At 39.1% G+C, this 16,454-nt stretch overlaps 3 protein-coding genes and 1 long non-coding RNA gene across 7 annotated transcripts in view; 1 reads left to right on the top strand and 3 right to left on the bottom strand.

Moving 5' to 3' along the window:
• LOC114651757 (secretory phospholipase A2 receptor-like) overlaps positions 1-16,454 on the bottom strand; it is a 166,268-nt gene that overhangs the window by 88,853 nt on the left and 60,961 nt on the right. Inside the window, exon 4 of one of the 2 annotated variants that reach the window (XM_051929408.1) lies at positions 16,074-16,248. In XM_051929408.1, the coding sequence (XP_051785368.1) occupies positions 16,074-16,248 (175 nt within the window). Of the gene's footprint in view, positions 1-15,745; positions 16,249-16,454 lie in introns of those variants that run through there. The other variant, XM_051929409.1, reaches the window with a different exon arrangement.
• Positions 1-16,454, top strand: part of LOC127528620 (uncharacterized) — a 140,975-nt gene that overhangs the window by 66,064 nt on the left and 58,457 nt on the right. The gene's annotated exons all lie outside the window — the stretch shown is intronic.
• Positions 1-16,454, bottom strand: part of LOC114651765 (macrophage mannose receptor 1-like) — a 136,500-nt gene that overhangs the window by 88,764 nt on the left and 31,282 nt on the right. The window lies entirely within an intron of this gene.
• LOC114651773 (macrophage mannose receptor 1-like) overlaps positions 1-16,454 on the bottom strand; it is a 55,797-nt gene that overhangs the window by 8,838 nt on the left and 30,505 nt on the right. The window lies entirely within an intron of this gene.

Raw genomic sequence — 16,454 nt, 5'->3', positions numbered from 1 at the left:
GTGGCCTGTGTGGGGTGTTGTGGGTTTTTTTAATATTCTACTCTCTCCATGAAGTATGGACATGTGAGCACGTTTGTTAGTTGTAAAAGGATAAAAGATTTTATCCTGAAAACATCCTTTGTATATCTGTTAGAAATTGAAAACCTAACAGTTTCCCAACCTTTGTGGCATCAGAACACATTTTTTACCTTTTTAAGTTCACTGACAACCCACAAAAGCAATCGAAGAGCTGGATGGTTGAAATGACTGAGAGTGGAAGGAACGAGTGCAGTTAGAGACTGGGAAAAATATCTAGCAGCACCGCTCGGTGGACAGGGTGGGAGCGAATGGTCTCAGTGCATCTCAGTAGCTGAAACTGGAAGGCTTTTTTTTCCTCATGTGCTTGTGACACAGCGATGGCCAAGTCAGCAGCAATCTTAAAGTAGGCATGTGTGAAAGTTGAGCGCACGGCTGCTACAGCTCTTTGTATCACGTTTGCCTCACAAAGCATCATGGGGCACTGGGAAAAAAATTTTCACCCAAGCTCCCTGCACAGCAAATTCTCTGGAAATATTCTGTGAACAAAGTCACTGCCAAATGTAGCATATTCGCCGTAAAAAATGCTTTGGTAAATTTCACCGACCAACACTATGAAAATAATTTTAATACTTATTCTATTACATGTTGGTTGCCTTCTCCACTGTTTAATTTTTTCTAATCTGAATGAAAATAGCACAGTTTTCTGCCTTGCAAATTATTATTTTAGATAGTTTGAGCTCTGATAACTGTTACAAATATCTACAAATAGTTTTAAACATTTAACTGCTCAGTTTTAGAGATGGAAGGAGAAGATCAGAGTGACTACCAGCATTTGCATGTGATGATAAAAGCTCAACTGAATAATGCAATTAAAAAAATCATGCCATAGGAATAAGTCAATAAAGGACAGTATTAAATATATTTCATCATGCATCAAATACTTAACACTAAAAGCAGAACGTAAATGAATATTCATAAAGGAAACGGCACACACGTGCACAGCTAATATACTGTATAACAGTTATGGAAAGCATACCCCCGGACACAGACAGACAGACACCAGAATGTCCAAAACACACTTCTTTATTTTCTTACAACACCACAATGCCTTCCTCCACCAAGTCTTTCTTCTTTCTCTTTCTCTTCTTCTTCTTCTTTCTCTTTCTCGACCTCCTCTCCCCTCCTCACAAGCTTCGTCTCCTTCTTCCCAACTCTGGCACAGCTTCTGGAGGGAGGCGGTCCCTTATATACAGACCCGAATGAGCTCCAGGTGCTCCCCCTGATGACACTTCCTGGTGTGGTGGAAGTGTCAAGAGAGCCCCTGGAAGCACTCCGGGTGACCCTGGGAATTCCTCCGGCAGCACTTCCTGGTGTGGCGGAAGTGCTGCCATCCAGGACCTCACAGCTGTCTGGGCCGGTGGCCCATAAGCAGACCCGGGCGGCTGCCCCCTCGTGGCCCAGGGGAGGTATTGTCCATCACGGGGACCATCCAGGTGTCCCGGCTGGGTAGGGTCCCCATTCATCTGGGACACAGTCAATAGTCAACATGTTCATAATCACAATCCAGTGATGAAGAAAAAATTGGGTACTTTATGGATTTAGGTGTGCTGAGTCCATTTCTGAAATTGGAATTTCTTTACTATAAACCATTTTTGCAAGATATCGGATTAATGATAATGAAAAAAAAGACTACATTTTTATTGTGTATTTTTCATGATTAGAATATTATTTGAAGTATATTTTGCCAGTCTTTCTTGTTCTTAATGTTACCTGAGGTAGAAAAAAATCAAGTATTTGTTGCATTTTTCCTATCATTCAATATTCTCCTGTCTCTCGGTCTCATTCTCTTCCTTCCGTCCTTCAAAACAGCCAGGAATTCATATTTACACGAGCTGTATATACCCGGCGTTGCCCGGGGCAGAAGTAACCTAATCGGTCAAACACTTACATATATACCAAAGTAAACCTAATCGGTCAAACAGTTACATATATAAAAAAACCGAACCTAATCGGACAAACAGCTAATCTATATACATAAGCAAACCTAATTGGTCAAACAGTTACATAAATACAAAAGCAAACCTAATCGATCAAACAGCTTCATATATACAGAAGTGAACCTAATTGGTCAAACAGTTATGCATGTGCAGAATGATTTTACAAACATTATGCGTGTTAACAATCATTAAAAAGAAAAGATTGAGGAACTGTTCTTCTATATGTGAAGAAGCCACTAATCAGACAGATTTTTTTCAGGACCCAGCTGTTTCATAACTAAACTACTGCCACCCCAAAGTAATGCCTAATAGTGGTTTTTGGGGTAGCTGTGGAATAAAAAGGGTGTTTTTTTAGTCAGTAAGAATCTGACACTACCCTTCAGTACGGGCTGAAGGGTGCCTATGTAAGGTTTTACATCCTTCCCGTATGGAAAAAAAAACATACTAAACTTTTTTTTCATCATTACACATAATCTCAGTCAAATGGAAGTACGCATTCTCAATTTATTTTTATCTAATTTTTACTTTTTCACAAAGCCATCCCATGCCAATTTGTATGAATAAACTTTTGCTAGAGAGTTAGCAAAAGTTTATTCATGCACATATTTTAATACGGATAATCTATCTCTAATGAAGGTTCTCATTTTCATTCTAATTTAAAATAATAATAGATACTCATTTTTTTCTTCTGTTTTAGAAAAACCAATCTATGCCACCTACGTCTTCGTCAAGTCAGCTTCATCCAGCTTCATCACATATAGAAGAAGAGTTCCTCAATCTTTTCTTTTTAATGATTGTTAACACGCATAATCTTTGTAAAATTATTCTGCACATGCATAACTGTTTGACCAATTAGGTTCGCTTCTGTATATATGAAGCTGTTTCATCGATTAGGTTTGCTTTTGTATTTATGTAACTGTTTGACCAATTAGGTTTGCTTATGTATATAGATTAGCTGTTTGTCCGATTAGGTTCGCTTCTGTATATATGAAGCTGTTTGTCCGATTAGGTTCGTTTTTTTTTATATATGTAACTGTTTGACCGATTAGGTTTACTTTGGTATATATGTAAGTGTTTGACCGATTAGGTTACTTCTGCCCCGGGCAACGCCGGGTATATACAGCTCGTATATATATATATATATATATATATAGCAAAATACCCGCGCTTCGCAGCGGAGAAGTAGTGTGTTAAAGAGGTTATGAAAAAAAAAGGAAACATTTTAAAAATAACGTAACATGATTGTCAATGTAATTGTGTTGTCATTGTTATAACTGTTGCTGTCTTTTATATATATATATATATATATATAGATATATATATATATATATATTATATATATAATATACACACACACATAAACATTTATATACATATACATATATATACATATCTACATATACACATGTACATATATATACACACACATACATAAACACACACATAAGACTTACTGAGTGAAACGGGCTTTCATTGACAATCATGTTACGTTATTTTTAAAATGTTTCCTTTTTTTTCATAACCTCTTTAACACACTACTTCTCCCCTGCGAAGCGCGGGTATTTTGCTAGTATATATATATATATATATATACATATACACACATACATGCAGTTTTAATAACACAGAAATCAATATAAACATTAACATCATTATCATATGAGAATATGAAGTAATATATAAGAAGCACATTTCATATAAATATAAATTATTAAACAGTAAAATCTTCTTCTGTAATTTGCTACCGTGGCAATTTGTGTGTCTGTCCAGGATTTTAAATGACCTGTAGCTCGCAAACCGTTGCACCTATACACTTGAAATGTGGTACACATATAGTACGTCACGTCTACTATCCGCTTTATGGGTGATGATTGTTTTAGTCTTTTTATCTTTATTTTATTTTATTGTACAATCAAGTCCTATCTGCGCACAGCAGGGCAGCCGTGGGCGGATGCGTATGGTGTATTCACTCCATGTTATCGTGCATTGCGCTGTCACTGGTATTTTGATAAAAGAATTTGAACAACATATAATAAGCGTATAAATTATTAAACAGTAAAACATTAACATTTAAGAAGTAAAGTTACATTAAGTACTACTGCTGTGCCTTCGGGTATACCTCATTTTTTGTTTGCCCATTACATGCTTAAATGTATACATTTTTTGGTGCACCTACCCGAGAATACGCGACATATAACCGAGCGTGGGAGAAGCATGGATTTTAAACACGCGTTGAGTTGATGTGCTGGTCTCCCTCGTGGAATAACTGGTAATGTTTGACTAAAATCTACAGCGAGTAAAACGACATTAGCTCCTATTTTTTTTTTTACGATCTCTGAGATGTTGCTTTTTTCGGTTCAAGGCTTCATAAGCTCTTTTATGTTGTATGGTGTACTTATCCCAAACCATCATCTTTGAATGTTGCAACACTTTCGCCTTGTATGTAGATCGGGGTAATTACATTCATTGCATTCCTAGTCTGAATCACAATGTGATTGTATGGGTGGTTACCTGGCACTGTAGGGTTGCCACCCGTCCTTTAAAATACGGAATCGTGCCGCGTTTGAGAATGAAATTGCGTGTCCCGTTTTGAATCAATACTGGACGGGATTTATCCCGTATTTTTTTTATCATTTTTTTTTTAAAGCAGCGTCTCATGCAAATCATCCCACACGCATTTTATGAAGATGCCTCCTTTCCTACTTTTGATTGGGTAATACTTGATGTCATCGTTAGTTTGATTGGTGTTTTTAACTGTCCAGTGAGTAGGGCGTGTCTTTAAACGGAATGAAAAAAGGCCCACCCGACGACCCACCCATTCCATTTTTATATATATAGATTGGTAGAAAGATGCCCTTTTATTAGCAGAAGAGAGGAGGTTTTTAAAATGTTTTTTTTTTTACAAAATATGCAATCAATCCATTGTCTTGTCCAGGTAACAGATAAGCAAATGGAAATAAAAAATACTCAGCCTTTCTATAATGAAAAGAAAAAAAAAACATGAACTAGTCAAGAAGTTTCTCTTTGTGGGCCAATGGCGTCATGCGTTCAAAAGTTGTTTAGAGGTGAAATGCACTGCATTTGCTAAAGTTATTTCATTTTTTATATTTCAGTTGATACAATGTACCTTAAGTATACAAAGACTTTATTGCAATTCTTTTCTGTTTGTACTTTGAGAATTGCGCAACCTGGTTAATAAAATGTGCCTCTGAAGTAACAAATTGTATGTTTTTAAACATCATTATTTAATGTGAATATAATTCAAAATGCATATTAAATTTAAGTAGAACATCACAATGCAGAAAGTAAAACTTTTACGTATCCTTAATGAATATAATTTCGCTAATGTGTAATAAAAAGTGAGTTTCCCTACTCAATTATAAACAGTCAACACAACTCAAAATATTTTATTAGTGAGACTTTTAATTACAATTTATACATCATGGTTAGTGTGGTGTTCTTGTGTTATTCAAAGAACACTCAGGATCAGCCTTAATAAGTATTTAACTCAATTATTTAAATTTAACAATACTGAGAACACACACCATATACCTCCAACTGCTGATGCAATTTCTCTGTTATATCTACACAAGGGGGCTCCGCCCCCTGCTCGCTTCACTCGCCTACCCCCGGCGTTTTGAACCCGTGCCCGCTGGGCAGCCACGTGTGAGGATGACGAACGTTTAATACGGAGCGTTTGCCCGTGTCACTCTGGGGCCCCCCACTGTTAAAATGGAGCTCCGTCTGTACTATTATGCGGTGCATTGTGGAGTACGGGTCCGCCTGCGCTGTGTGGTGTGGATGTTTAACTGTCGTTTTTTCTGCTTTTATATTCTGTATCTCGGTGTGCATGTGTTTCGTGCCGAGGTTTTTTTGAAGCTGTTGCATTTCAGTTTTCATCATCTGTAACTCGCTCTCCATGTGTTTGTCCCCGTTCTTTAATCCTTTTATAAAGTTTTACTTCGTTTCCAGCAGCTCCGTGTATGACTGTATGTGTATGTGTGCTTTTCTTCTTTTATTTTTCTATTTTTATTTATTGATCACTTTCCAGACAGAAGAGCAGCTTCAGCGACAGACTGCTGTCACTGTCCTGCTCCACAGACAGATTGAGGAGATCGTTCCTCCCCCAAACTATGCGACTTTTCAATTCCACGCGGGGGTGTAAACGTTAACATTTAACATTATTATACAAAGTTACTGTCTGTTTTTCACCTGCATTATTATCTTTCTTTAATTTAATATTATTTATTGTATCAGTATGCTGCTGCTGGAGAATGTGAATTTCCTTCTGACCTCGCTTTATCCTGCTTGCGGCATGTCAGACGGTTTGTAGTCTTTCTCGTTTTACTCTGGGCAGGGGGGCTAGGGGCGCGTTGCCTCATTTTTTATTTCTGTTAGTGGAGGGGGGCTTTGTGTGTCGTGGGTCTGAATTCTCCTTTTTGTGTGCGTCCCGTTTCGTGTGCTATGTCCATAGTCTGTCCCGTTGTGTGCAATGGGCTTTGTGTGGTGCTCGCGTCTGACTCCTTTTTTTTTGTGTGCTAGGGGCGCGTTGCCTCATTTTTTATTTGTGTTAGTGGAGGGGGGGCATTGTGTGTCGTGGGTCTGAATCCTCTTTTTTATGTGCGTACCGTTTCGTGTGCTATGTGGCGCTTGCGTCTGACTCCTTTGTTTTTGGTGTGCTAGGGGTGCATTGCCTCATTTCTTATTTCTGTTAGTGGAGGGGGGCTTTGTGTGTCATGGGTCTGAAGCCTCTTTTTTGTGTGCGTCCCGTTTCGTGTGCTATGGGCTTTCTGTGGCGCTGTGTGCCAAGGGTTTGTGTGGCGCCTGCGTCTGACTCCTTTTTTTTGTGTGCTATGGGCCCGGCGCCTCATTTCTTATTTTCCGTTGCTTGGAGGGGGGCTTTGTGTGGCGCCTGCGCACTACGTCTTTTGTGTCCATGGCCCATGTCCCTGCGTCCATATCCGGTTTACCATTCTCATATCCGGTTTACCATTCTCGTTTAGTAATATGGATATATACATACATACTATGTGATATACAAATCACATACAGCCCATATGACACATCCCTCTTGTCAAGAAAAATTGTTTCCACAAGTAATTCTTTATGCATCCCACATCTTCCTAACTATACATTTCTAACAGTAACATTGCTCTTTGACTCTGTCATCAGTTTCCTCTGTTGTTAATGTGAATATGATTATAACATTTTAAACAAATTCTTACAAGCTTTTACATTCGTTCTATGAGTCTCTTAGGTGGCTCAATTATTCTACCATACTTTCTAATCCCTACTGGTTGTCCAGTGCTCTTTTTTATTTCTTCTGGTTCAATCCCAGATTCTGTAATTTTTGAATGTTCACTCAATTGTACTTCATTTGTGCCATTTTGTTCCTTTTCAGGAATAAGTAACTGTCTCCTGTTTCTTCTCTATGTTTCCTTTTCAGGAGGCCTTGATGACACATTATTTAAAACTTCAGCTTCAACGCTCCAGTGTTTTCCATCATGTAATTTTACTCTATCATTGGGATTGGGATTCTTTCAGGACATTTGCACCTTTGTCATAAGACTTCTTTTGAATTAACTCTTTTCTTATTTTTTCTCTCTATTACATTTTTGTTCTTTTCACTAGGATGCTCTACTAGGTGGGGTATTCTGTTTTTTAATTGCATATTATACTATTAAAAGTATTACCAGAAGCCATACCAAATGTACTTCAGAACAGGTCATCCAGCCGAGGCCAAGCACCTGAAGGTAAGCATGTGTGGCCCCTGCGAGTACTTGAATGGGAGACCAACCAGGAAAAGCTTGGGTTGCTGCTGGCTGGTGAGGCACTTACCCTGTGGTCTAAATGTGGATCCCAGTAAAGTGACAAGGACACAGTGCTGTAAAAATGGTGCCTTCTTTCAGATGAGATGTAAAACCGAGATCCTGACCCTCTGTGGTAATAAAAGCTACCTGGGCATCCTTTATAAAGAGTAGGGTGTATCCTGATGCCCTGGCTATATTGCCCACAACAGCCTTGTTATTCTGGTCCCCCAATCATCACCTGTCTCTAATTGGCGATCTCTCACACAACTTCACCACTTAATAGCTAATGTGTGGTTATTGTATTGGCACAAAATGGCTTCCGTCACATCATCCATGTGGATGCTGCATATTGGTGGTGGTTGAAGTGGCTCCCCCTCTCACTATGTAATGTAGTGAGGCAAGCACTATATAAATGTAAAGAATTATTATTATTATTAAATATACATTCAGCTGATGATAGGCCATTTGATGAAGAAGTTGACCTATAATTTAGTTGACCAAATGTAAGGGTCTGTTTATGAATCAGCTGATTTCCTGATCAACTGTTTGATTATTTTCACCCTGTTCTCTATCAATCCATTTGACTGTGGATAATTTGGACTGGAGGTCACATGCCTGAACTCATAAGCTCTTACAACATCCTTAAACTCTTCACAGTTAAACTGTAAATTGTCTGCCATCACCACATCTGGGATTCCTTGACATGCAAAAATGGACTTCTTATGGGTTATGACTTTCAAGGCCGAGGTTTCTTTTAATAATACCATCTCGAGATAATGAGGATAATAATCAAGTAATAGCACATGATTTTTTTCCCCCCAAGCATAAATAAGTCAATGCTAGCCTTCCTCTGTGGCTTAAGCACTTCAACATTTTCTATCCACATTGGTTCTTTGCTTTGTTTTGTCCTCTATTTCTGAGAGGTTTCACATCGCCTTATAGCCCTTTCTATATCTGTGCCCATGGTGGGCCAATAAAGCACAGCTTTTGTTCACCTCATATTTTTTTCCATGCCCAGGTGTTCCTCATGTATCTTTAGTAACATGTTGTACTGCAGGACCTTTGGAACTATAGTACTATTCTAGATCGCTTAAATAAAATTCCATCCAATACAGACAACTCTGTACTGTGAATAAGGTGTGGGAACACACTGTGCAGGCCAACCTTGTGTGATTCCTTTACTGACTCCTCCTGTGCTGCATCATCCTGCTCTGTTGCACTTATAACTTTCGTTATAAGTCATTGCACTACTTAAAGGAATGCCTTGTTCTCTTGAACAAGTAATACTGTGCAATATCCAGAACTCTCAAACATGGACACTCGGAGCACATATAACTCATGAACATGAGGGTTGATTTTTTTGTCTTTTGCTGCTATACCTCCAAATAATACCCGATCAAACATAAAATCACCACAGAGCACCCTTTAGTTTACAAATAAATCTTTTAGTGTTTGTTATTATAATAAAATGGTATGTAGAATCTTTAACAAACTGGAACAAACTATCAAGCACCGCACTGCAGGCAAAAAAAAATAAAAAGAGCAGGAAACACCTCCAGTTTACTTTGGGATCTTTTTTAATAACTCTTGCAAGGAAAAAAAAGAAATGGATGTCCACCTGTTAATGTACACCATCATGTACATACATCGGGACCTGAGATCACCAACAATTTAATTGAAAAAAAGAATGCTAACTTTCCCTCACTCAACACACAACTTAAACGGAAAGTTCCCCTGCGGACTGACAGGAAAACCTTGCTACCAATCAGTGTTTTCCCTTTGTTTTGCCAATGTACCTACCCTTTCCATACACTTTTACTTGTCGTCACCCCTCTGATTGTGAGCGCATCATCTCTAATTTTGCATGTCACCTCGTTTGAATGTGCGCATCACTTTAAGTGTGTCTCCTTGTTTAATTGTGCGCAGCACACCTTTACATTTTTTGTCACTTGCCCTTTGGGGCCACCGTAGATTCAATATCACTAGCACTAAAAAACATGCGGGTTTCATCGTGACACATAAAAGCGCAACTGTTTTGGCTATATGTCACTTACCAACCAAACTATGTTTTACTTTTTTACGGTAGATGGTGTGATAAAAACACAGACCAGACATCATAAAAAGGTTTGGGGAAACCACCTGTATAATATCCCTGGCTGCAAAAGGTTTTTAAATTGACAGAGATGTTCGCAATACTGAGTCCAAAACAGAACTGATTTCTTGGTGGTAAGATGGCGACTTTAAAGGCCCATATAGGAAGTGACGTCATCGAAGGGGTCTGACCCGGAAGTGATGTCATCAAGGGACCCGGGACCGGAAGTGACATCATTAAGGGCCCCGGACCTGGAAGTGATGTCATTGATGGGGCCGGACCCGGAAGTGACATCTTCTGAGGTACTGAAACCTGGTAGGATTTCTCAGGAATGGTCTGCAGGGAACTGAAAAAGACAGTTAGTGCACTCTGGTCGGATGTGGTATTACCATTACTTAAGCCCTTCAGCTGCCTTCTTCTCGCACGTGTGTGACAATGGTCTAATCATTGAGGAGCACCCTCAATAAGAAAACAGCAATCTTCCCCATAGTACACTCTTAAAAATGAAGTTGCCAGAATGGCTCTTCAGAATGATAACACAGGAGAAACACTTTTGGTTCCTAAAATACCCATTTATGTGAAGCTTCCAGAAAGAACCTTTATTATTTAGATCTGGTAGGAAGCTCTGTAACAGTAAATGACCATGAATAGATGATAACAGATTTGTGAAATACCAATGGGTTGCTGCACCCACCATATGATGAACTACCTGGATTGGGACCTGAGTGCAGCTGGTGAAGAAAATATAATAGAAAATAAAATAGCTAGTGAAATCTGGAAATAAACAGTCACAGAAAAAGTCAGTCCATCAGTCAGTCATTACCCAACCCGCTATATCCTAACACAGGGTCATGGGGGTCTGCAGGAGCCAATCCTAGCCAGCACAGGGCGCAAGGCAGAAATAAACCCCGGGCAGGATACCAGCCCACCTCAGGGCACACACACACACCAAGCACACACTAGGGACAATTTAGGACCACCAATGCACCTAAACTGTATGTCTTTGGACTGTGGGAGGAAACCGGAGCACCCGGAGGAAACCCATGCAGACACAGGGAGAATATGCAAACTCCACACAGGGAGGACTCGGGAAGTGAACCCATGTCTCCTTACTGTGAGGCAGCAGTGTTACCACTGCACCCCATCATGGAAAAAGGTTTCTGAAAATCAGATGTGTCAAGGGGTGGAAGTTGACCTGCGCAGCTTTTGATTTCGCAATCAATGTCATTCATAGATTATATTTACTGACGTCCAAACCAGATGGACTCATGTTTCTTGATCTATGATGTTGCTTTCTATGTCACTGCCCTTCCGTCATTTCTTTTTGATCCCTCAGATGAGCCATATTTATGGTAAAATGCACACATGAGGTTTTGGGACATGTGACATTCCACACATATAATTGGCTATATTGTCCTGATGACGGATGACTTTGATCAAAGTGTTGGAACTTTTAAGTACCTCTGTACTTCTTCCTTTTTCAAGCAGTAAACTAATTCAGTAATTCATTGTCGTATGGTGTTCATCTGTTTCCAGGTTAAAAATAAATTAAAGCAGGTTTTGTGGCATCTGAACTTATTTCGCAATCCAATGTCATAAACTAATTGAAAAAGAAACCAACTGGAACACTTGCATAAATTACTGGTATAATGCTGGAAGAATGCTTGCAATGTGTGAAAATTTAATTTAAACAGTTTGCAGTTCAAGAATTGAAGATTTTCCACTAAAGGACATGAGGAACACCAGTGTACTAGAAGTCAACCCAATGCAGACATTGACCAAATTGCTGATCTCTGACTGAGAGACCACAGGACCACTGTGCCACCGTATCAGAGTACAGCTATATGAAAATGATGACTTGTAGTGATAATCCTGAAAACAAAATTTAAATGTTTGCTAATATTTCACTAGCCTGGCAGCTGAGGTCTTCAAATCAGCTATTGCTTACTGTCCCACGTACATGGCGATCATGCCTTTGTGGTGGCTGGTGCTAAACTGTGGAATGGTTTACCCCTCACAATAAGGTCAGCTCCCACAATTCATAGTTTTAAGTTTTTACTAACAAAGCACTTTTATTCATTTGCTTTTTAGCTTATGAGTTTGAGTGTTTAAATCATTACAGTATATTCATATTGATTATATTGTGTTCTTTTCATTCTTGTGCAGGTACATATGTATAAGTTATTTATGTTTGTATGTTGGTGTATGTATGTTTATGTATATATAACATTTTATTTATATATATTGTGGCCTGCAGTATACGCTCCAGCTCCCCAAACCCAACAGAGACAGACACAGGCACAAGTCTCTGCAACACACAAGGCTTTTATTCAGCTGTGGGAAACTCTTTCCAATAATTTCCCACCTTCACAGCACAGTTACAAAAGCACAAACCAATACACAGCACTCTGTCTTTGTACCTCTTCCTTCCGACTCTAGCTCCCGGTGTTGTTGCGGGCAGCTTCTTTTAATTAATTCCTTCTATGTGTCCCAAAGGCTTGACCCAGTCCCCGTAGCACCCCCTGGTGGCACCCACGGCACCAAACAGGGCTGAGTCAAAGAACTCTAATTCCCATGGTACCCTGTGGGAACTGTGGCACTGCTGCAACCCAGGATGGCTGCCATCTACCATCCTGACGGAGGCAGTGCCCTAAAGAAGCTGCCTTCCTCCATCCTTCCACTTCATGGGCATCCTGACTGAGTAATGCTGCCGGCCATCCCTTTGCAGTTCAGAAAATTAAGTCAAATTGTGTATTTACTGTATGTCATCTAACAATCACGTTTAAATTTTCCCTCCCCATCCAGTAAGAGAAATCACCTGCATGGAAGTGGGAAGTGCAGGGCACAATAATAAAAGAGTGTAGGGTTGAAGGGCTTGTGCAGTAAAACCTCTTCATTGACTTTGATGAAGGATTCTGACTTCTCATTACACTGCTCAGCCAAACTTCTACAATGCTGTAAAATAGGCAGGAGGTGTTTTGTCCTGACAGAGTTCTATATTACACTAGTTTCCACTTTTGTATTATTAATGTATAGCCTTTGTCAGAATGCCTCAGATCTCACAGACTTACCACTGTTTATAAGGTATTGTAGTATATAACTTCTCCCCACCTTCCCTTCTACATTTATAACCTCACTCAATTAGGCGTAGTAAAAGACAAGCAGGAATTAAGTTAGAACTTAAATAATGTATTATTGATAATATTCATAAATAATAACAATAAGCAAAGTACAAGTGAACATTGGCAACCATACAACCTGATAATATGGAAGATAACAATTTATGTATTAGCAGTATTAGCATAAATAGACATAAAAGTAATTAACAGCTTCTAAAACATTAGATTAAGCATAAATTAGAATGTTAAGCAAATAATATAGGTCAAGCAAATGGTTAACTAAAAAATCAGTCATATTGCATTTTCTAGTAAAAAAGGAAAATTACCAGTATTAAGAAGGGAAGAACAGAATAGAAAGAGAATGACGCACAGAAACTATCGAGAACAGAAGAAGGGGAAAACATGGACACCTGTGTTCAAGGTTAGGAAGCTGAGGAACGATACCAATGACATAATATAGAAAAATGGTCATGGTAGGCGTGTGAGAAACTAGCTGGAATAGTGAGTCAGCAGAAATAGCAAAAGGCATTGCTGCCAAGGTCAGAGATGATGTAATGTATGGAAAATAACAAAATATATTCTAGCATAAATAAGTTTAGAAAATTATACTAACATTTAACCTTAGTGTAGAAATTAAATGTAAATCAAGCATGCCAAGCAAATGATTAAATAAAGGCACATGCCATATTTCTTTTTAAATTAAAATTTAGTTTTGACCACCAAATAGACTAGGAAGGGAAAATGAGAGAGGAAATCCATAAATGGAAGAAAGGCCTTGGCCAGTGAAAGAAATAAGCAAAAACAGAAACTAGAGATAAACAATAGACAGTAGAAATACCGGGGGGGCAGCTGCAAGGAAAGTCAGGAGATAATAATGGCTCCCATGAGAACTCGAGGTATCGGCTGGGCAGGTGCAGAGGGGAGTCAGAGAAAACAGCAAATGATCTAATCTGAGCGAAGTCAGAGTGATAAGAAATGACTATATAAGTTTGGAGTCCTGAACTGTTCGGGGCTCAGCTCAATTTGGCCGTATTGGGTTGAGTCCGTGTTATTATTATTGTTATATTATTGCAATAAAACTATAGACTCTGTTTGCCTATCCTCTTAGTCCTAATAACCTTCATTTCAGGTAAAAAGCCTTCTGGTGACAATTTTTCGCCACAACAATAAATGGTGGTGTGTATTTTCAGGTGGCACACAGACTTGTAGTTACTTTAAATGTCTCGAGTTAAGGCATCATTTTTGGTCAGCTTTCTTCAGAACAGGCTGCATGCTTGTCTCATTATGGCTGCTGATTTGGGCTCCTCATGGCAATGGTGTGACAGAGAGATGCCTCTTCATAGTGAAGTTTGTAAGAGAGATAGGGAGGAGTAAAGCAACCAAATGTATACATTCTTTGTCCAAACCCTTACGCCAAAGGGCATCATGCTACAGAATGGCCTCTGATTCAGGCCAATCCCAAAAAACCATACTTCAGACCAATGGGGCACACAATGCCTTTCACACCTGCCCCCCAAAACCATTTGCTCAGCTGATACTTGCCAGCTCGGTAGATTGGCTTTCCTGTGAAGATTGATTGAGAGAGTCCTGCAGAGAATCACTTACCAAACTGGTTTTAGGCATTTCCCCCGACCCTGTTGTAAAATTACAAAGACACAGTCCGAAAAAGTGGGGTGGGTTCTTAACCATCAAACCATTGGTGTTCTTATCAATGATAGACATTAGTGTTATAAGTTACAAATAAAGACATACAAAATATTTATCAACTTACAGTATATGTAAAATTTCACACCACAACAGGAGGGAACGGGCAGCCAGGACTGTGACTGTGGCAGACATTCTCTGTTATAGCTGTCTGTTGACCCCATGTAGTTCATTTTCTCCATGGATTTTCCTGGCTGAAGTTTTTGTTCATCTCCTCTGTTGTCAGTTGGACATTTCTCAATGATAACATTAATGGAGTTGTAAGGTTTGGACATGTTAATGTTAATCTATTTGAAGTTGCTTTGTTTTACTGCATTTAAACTCCTTCTGTATTTTTATGTATGTTCTTTATGCAGCTTGTAACATTTGCATTGTTATGTTATTTGGTTTCAGTGCTCTGAGTCTTCAGTCAGTGAAGAACGCTATACAAATAATAATCAGATTGAACTGAATTAAAATTGACTTGAAAATGTCAAAGGCGGCAAAATGTATCAGAGGAGAAACCCATTTTGGTGCGGAAAAGTAAAGATTTGAGGAATTTTAAGGTGAATGAATTTCAAGAACAAAATGTAACTTTCATGAATATATTGCACCAGGAGAGAAGGGAAGCCAGTAGAGAGTGAAATTAGCAGGGGAGGTTTGTTGGATGTTTCAGTCTGTTTGTCGTTTATTCAAGATTTAGGTCTTTATGCTTCAAATTTCTGAATATAGAATAGACACCACATGAGGAGACTTGAGTTATAAATTAGCTCTTTGATTCATTCTTTCACTGCAAATGTGTAGGAGAACCACAGGTACAAGAGCCCTGAGCAGAGCTGTGCAGTCTGCAGGGGCGGATCAGACCTCCGAACTTCATCAGCAGAATTGCCATGATGGCTGCCACACAAGGTTAGTGCACTCAGGTAGAAACACAAAACAGCATCATTATGTTGAGCCTCTCTCAGTGAGTTTAATGGGTAATATTTCATCATCAATATAAATTATCGTATTGGCAACCTTAGTCTTGCATTTAGCTATACAGTAATACAATAAAGTACTGAAACAATACAACCTGAGGCTAAATTTAGAAGTTTCTGTAGACATTGTGTGTATTTCAAAAATGGGTTTCATGCCTTCTAAGAATGTGCTATCATTCACATTATCCACTTACTCACCTCAGTAGCAGACAAACAGGGCTGGTCCTGCACAGTCCTGCTTGACCCACTTCGTCTGATTTTGATCCAGAGTGGCACAGTTCTGATCGTCTTGAATGTTCTTTGAAGAGTCATTTAGCCAGTTTTGGTAAATGACCGGGTCATCATTCATCCAGAACCAGAATCCAAAGACCCTGGACCTCCTCATCCCAATCCACACTTTCTCCCGTATGTTGGTTCCATTGAGGTACTTCAGCAAATGCCACTCTTCTCTTTCACTTCGGATGGTGGCCATGCCATTGTAATTGGAATTGCAGTGTTCAAGAGCTGAGAACCAAGACATATTGGTGTTCACAGCATGGAACTTCCTTTTTACTGCAAGAAAAAAAAAAACAAAAAACAAAATGACACTGCAGGTGGTGGACACTACAGTGACCTGCCTACTTCTACCAAACCTGTGACAGACCACCTTCTCTTGTGTCTTAAGTCTGACAGATTTGTTTGATGTGGTGCAAATGTAAACTTAATATGCTACTGAAGCTAAGTTTTTAGTTATGTTTACCTTATTTAAGGAAAGCAAA

Source organism: Erpetoichthys calabaricus, chromosome 1 (assembly GCF_900747795.2).
Source record: "Erpetoichthys calabaricus chromosome 1, fErpCal1.3, whole genome shotgun sequence".
NCBI classification, from domain to species: Eukaryota; Metazoa; Chordata; class Cladistia; order Polypteriformes; family Polypteridae; genus Erpetoichthys; species Erpetoichthys calabaricus.
Note: the sequence above shows the minus strand (reverse complement) of the source record. Positions and strands in the feature narration are given on the sequence as shown.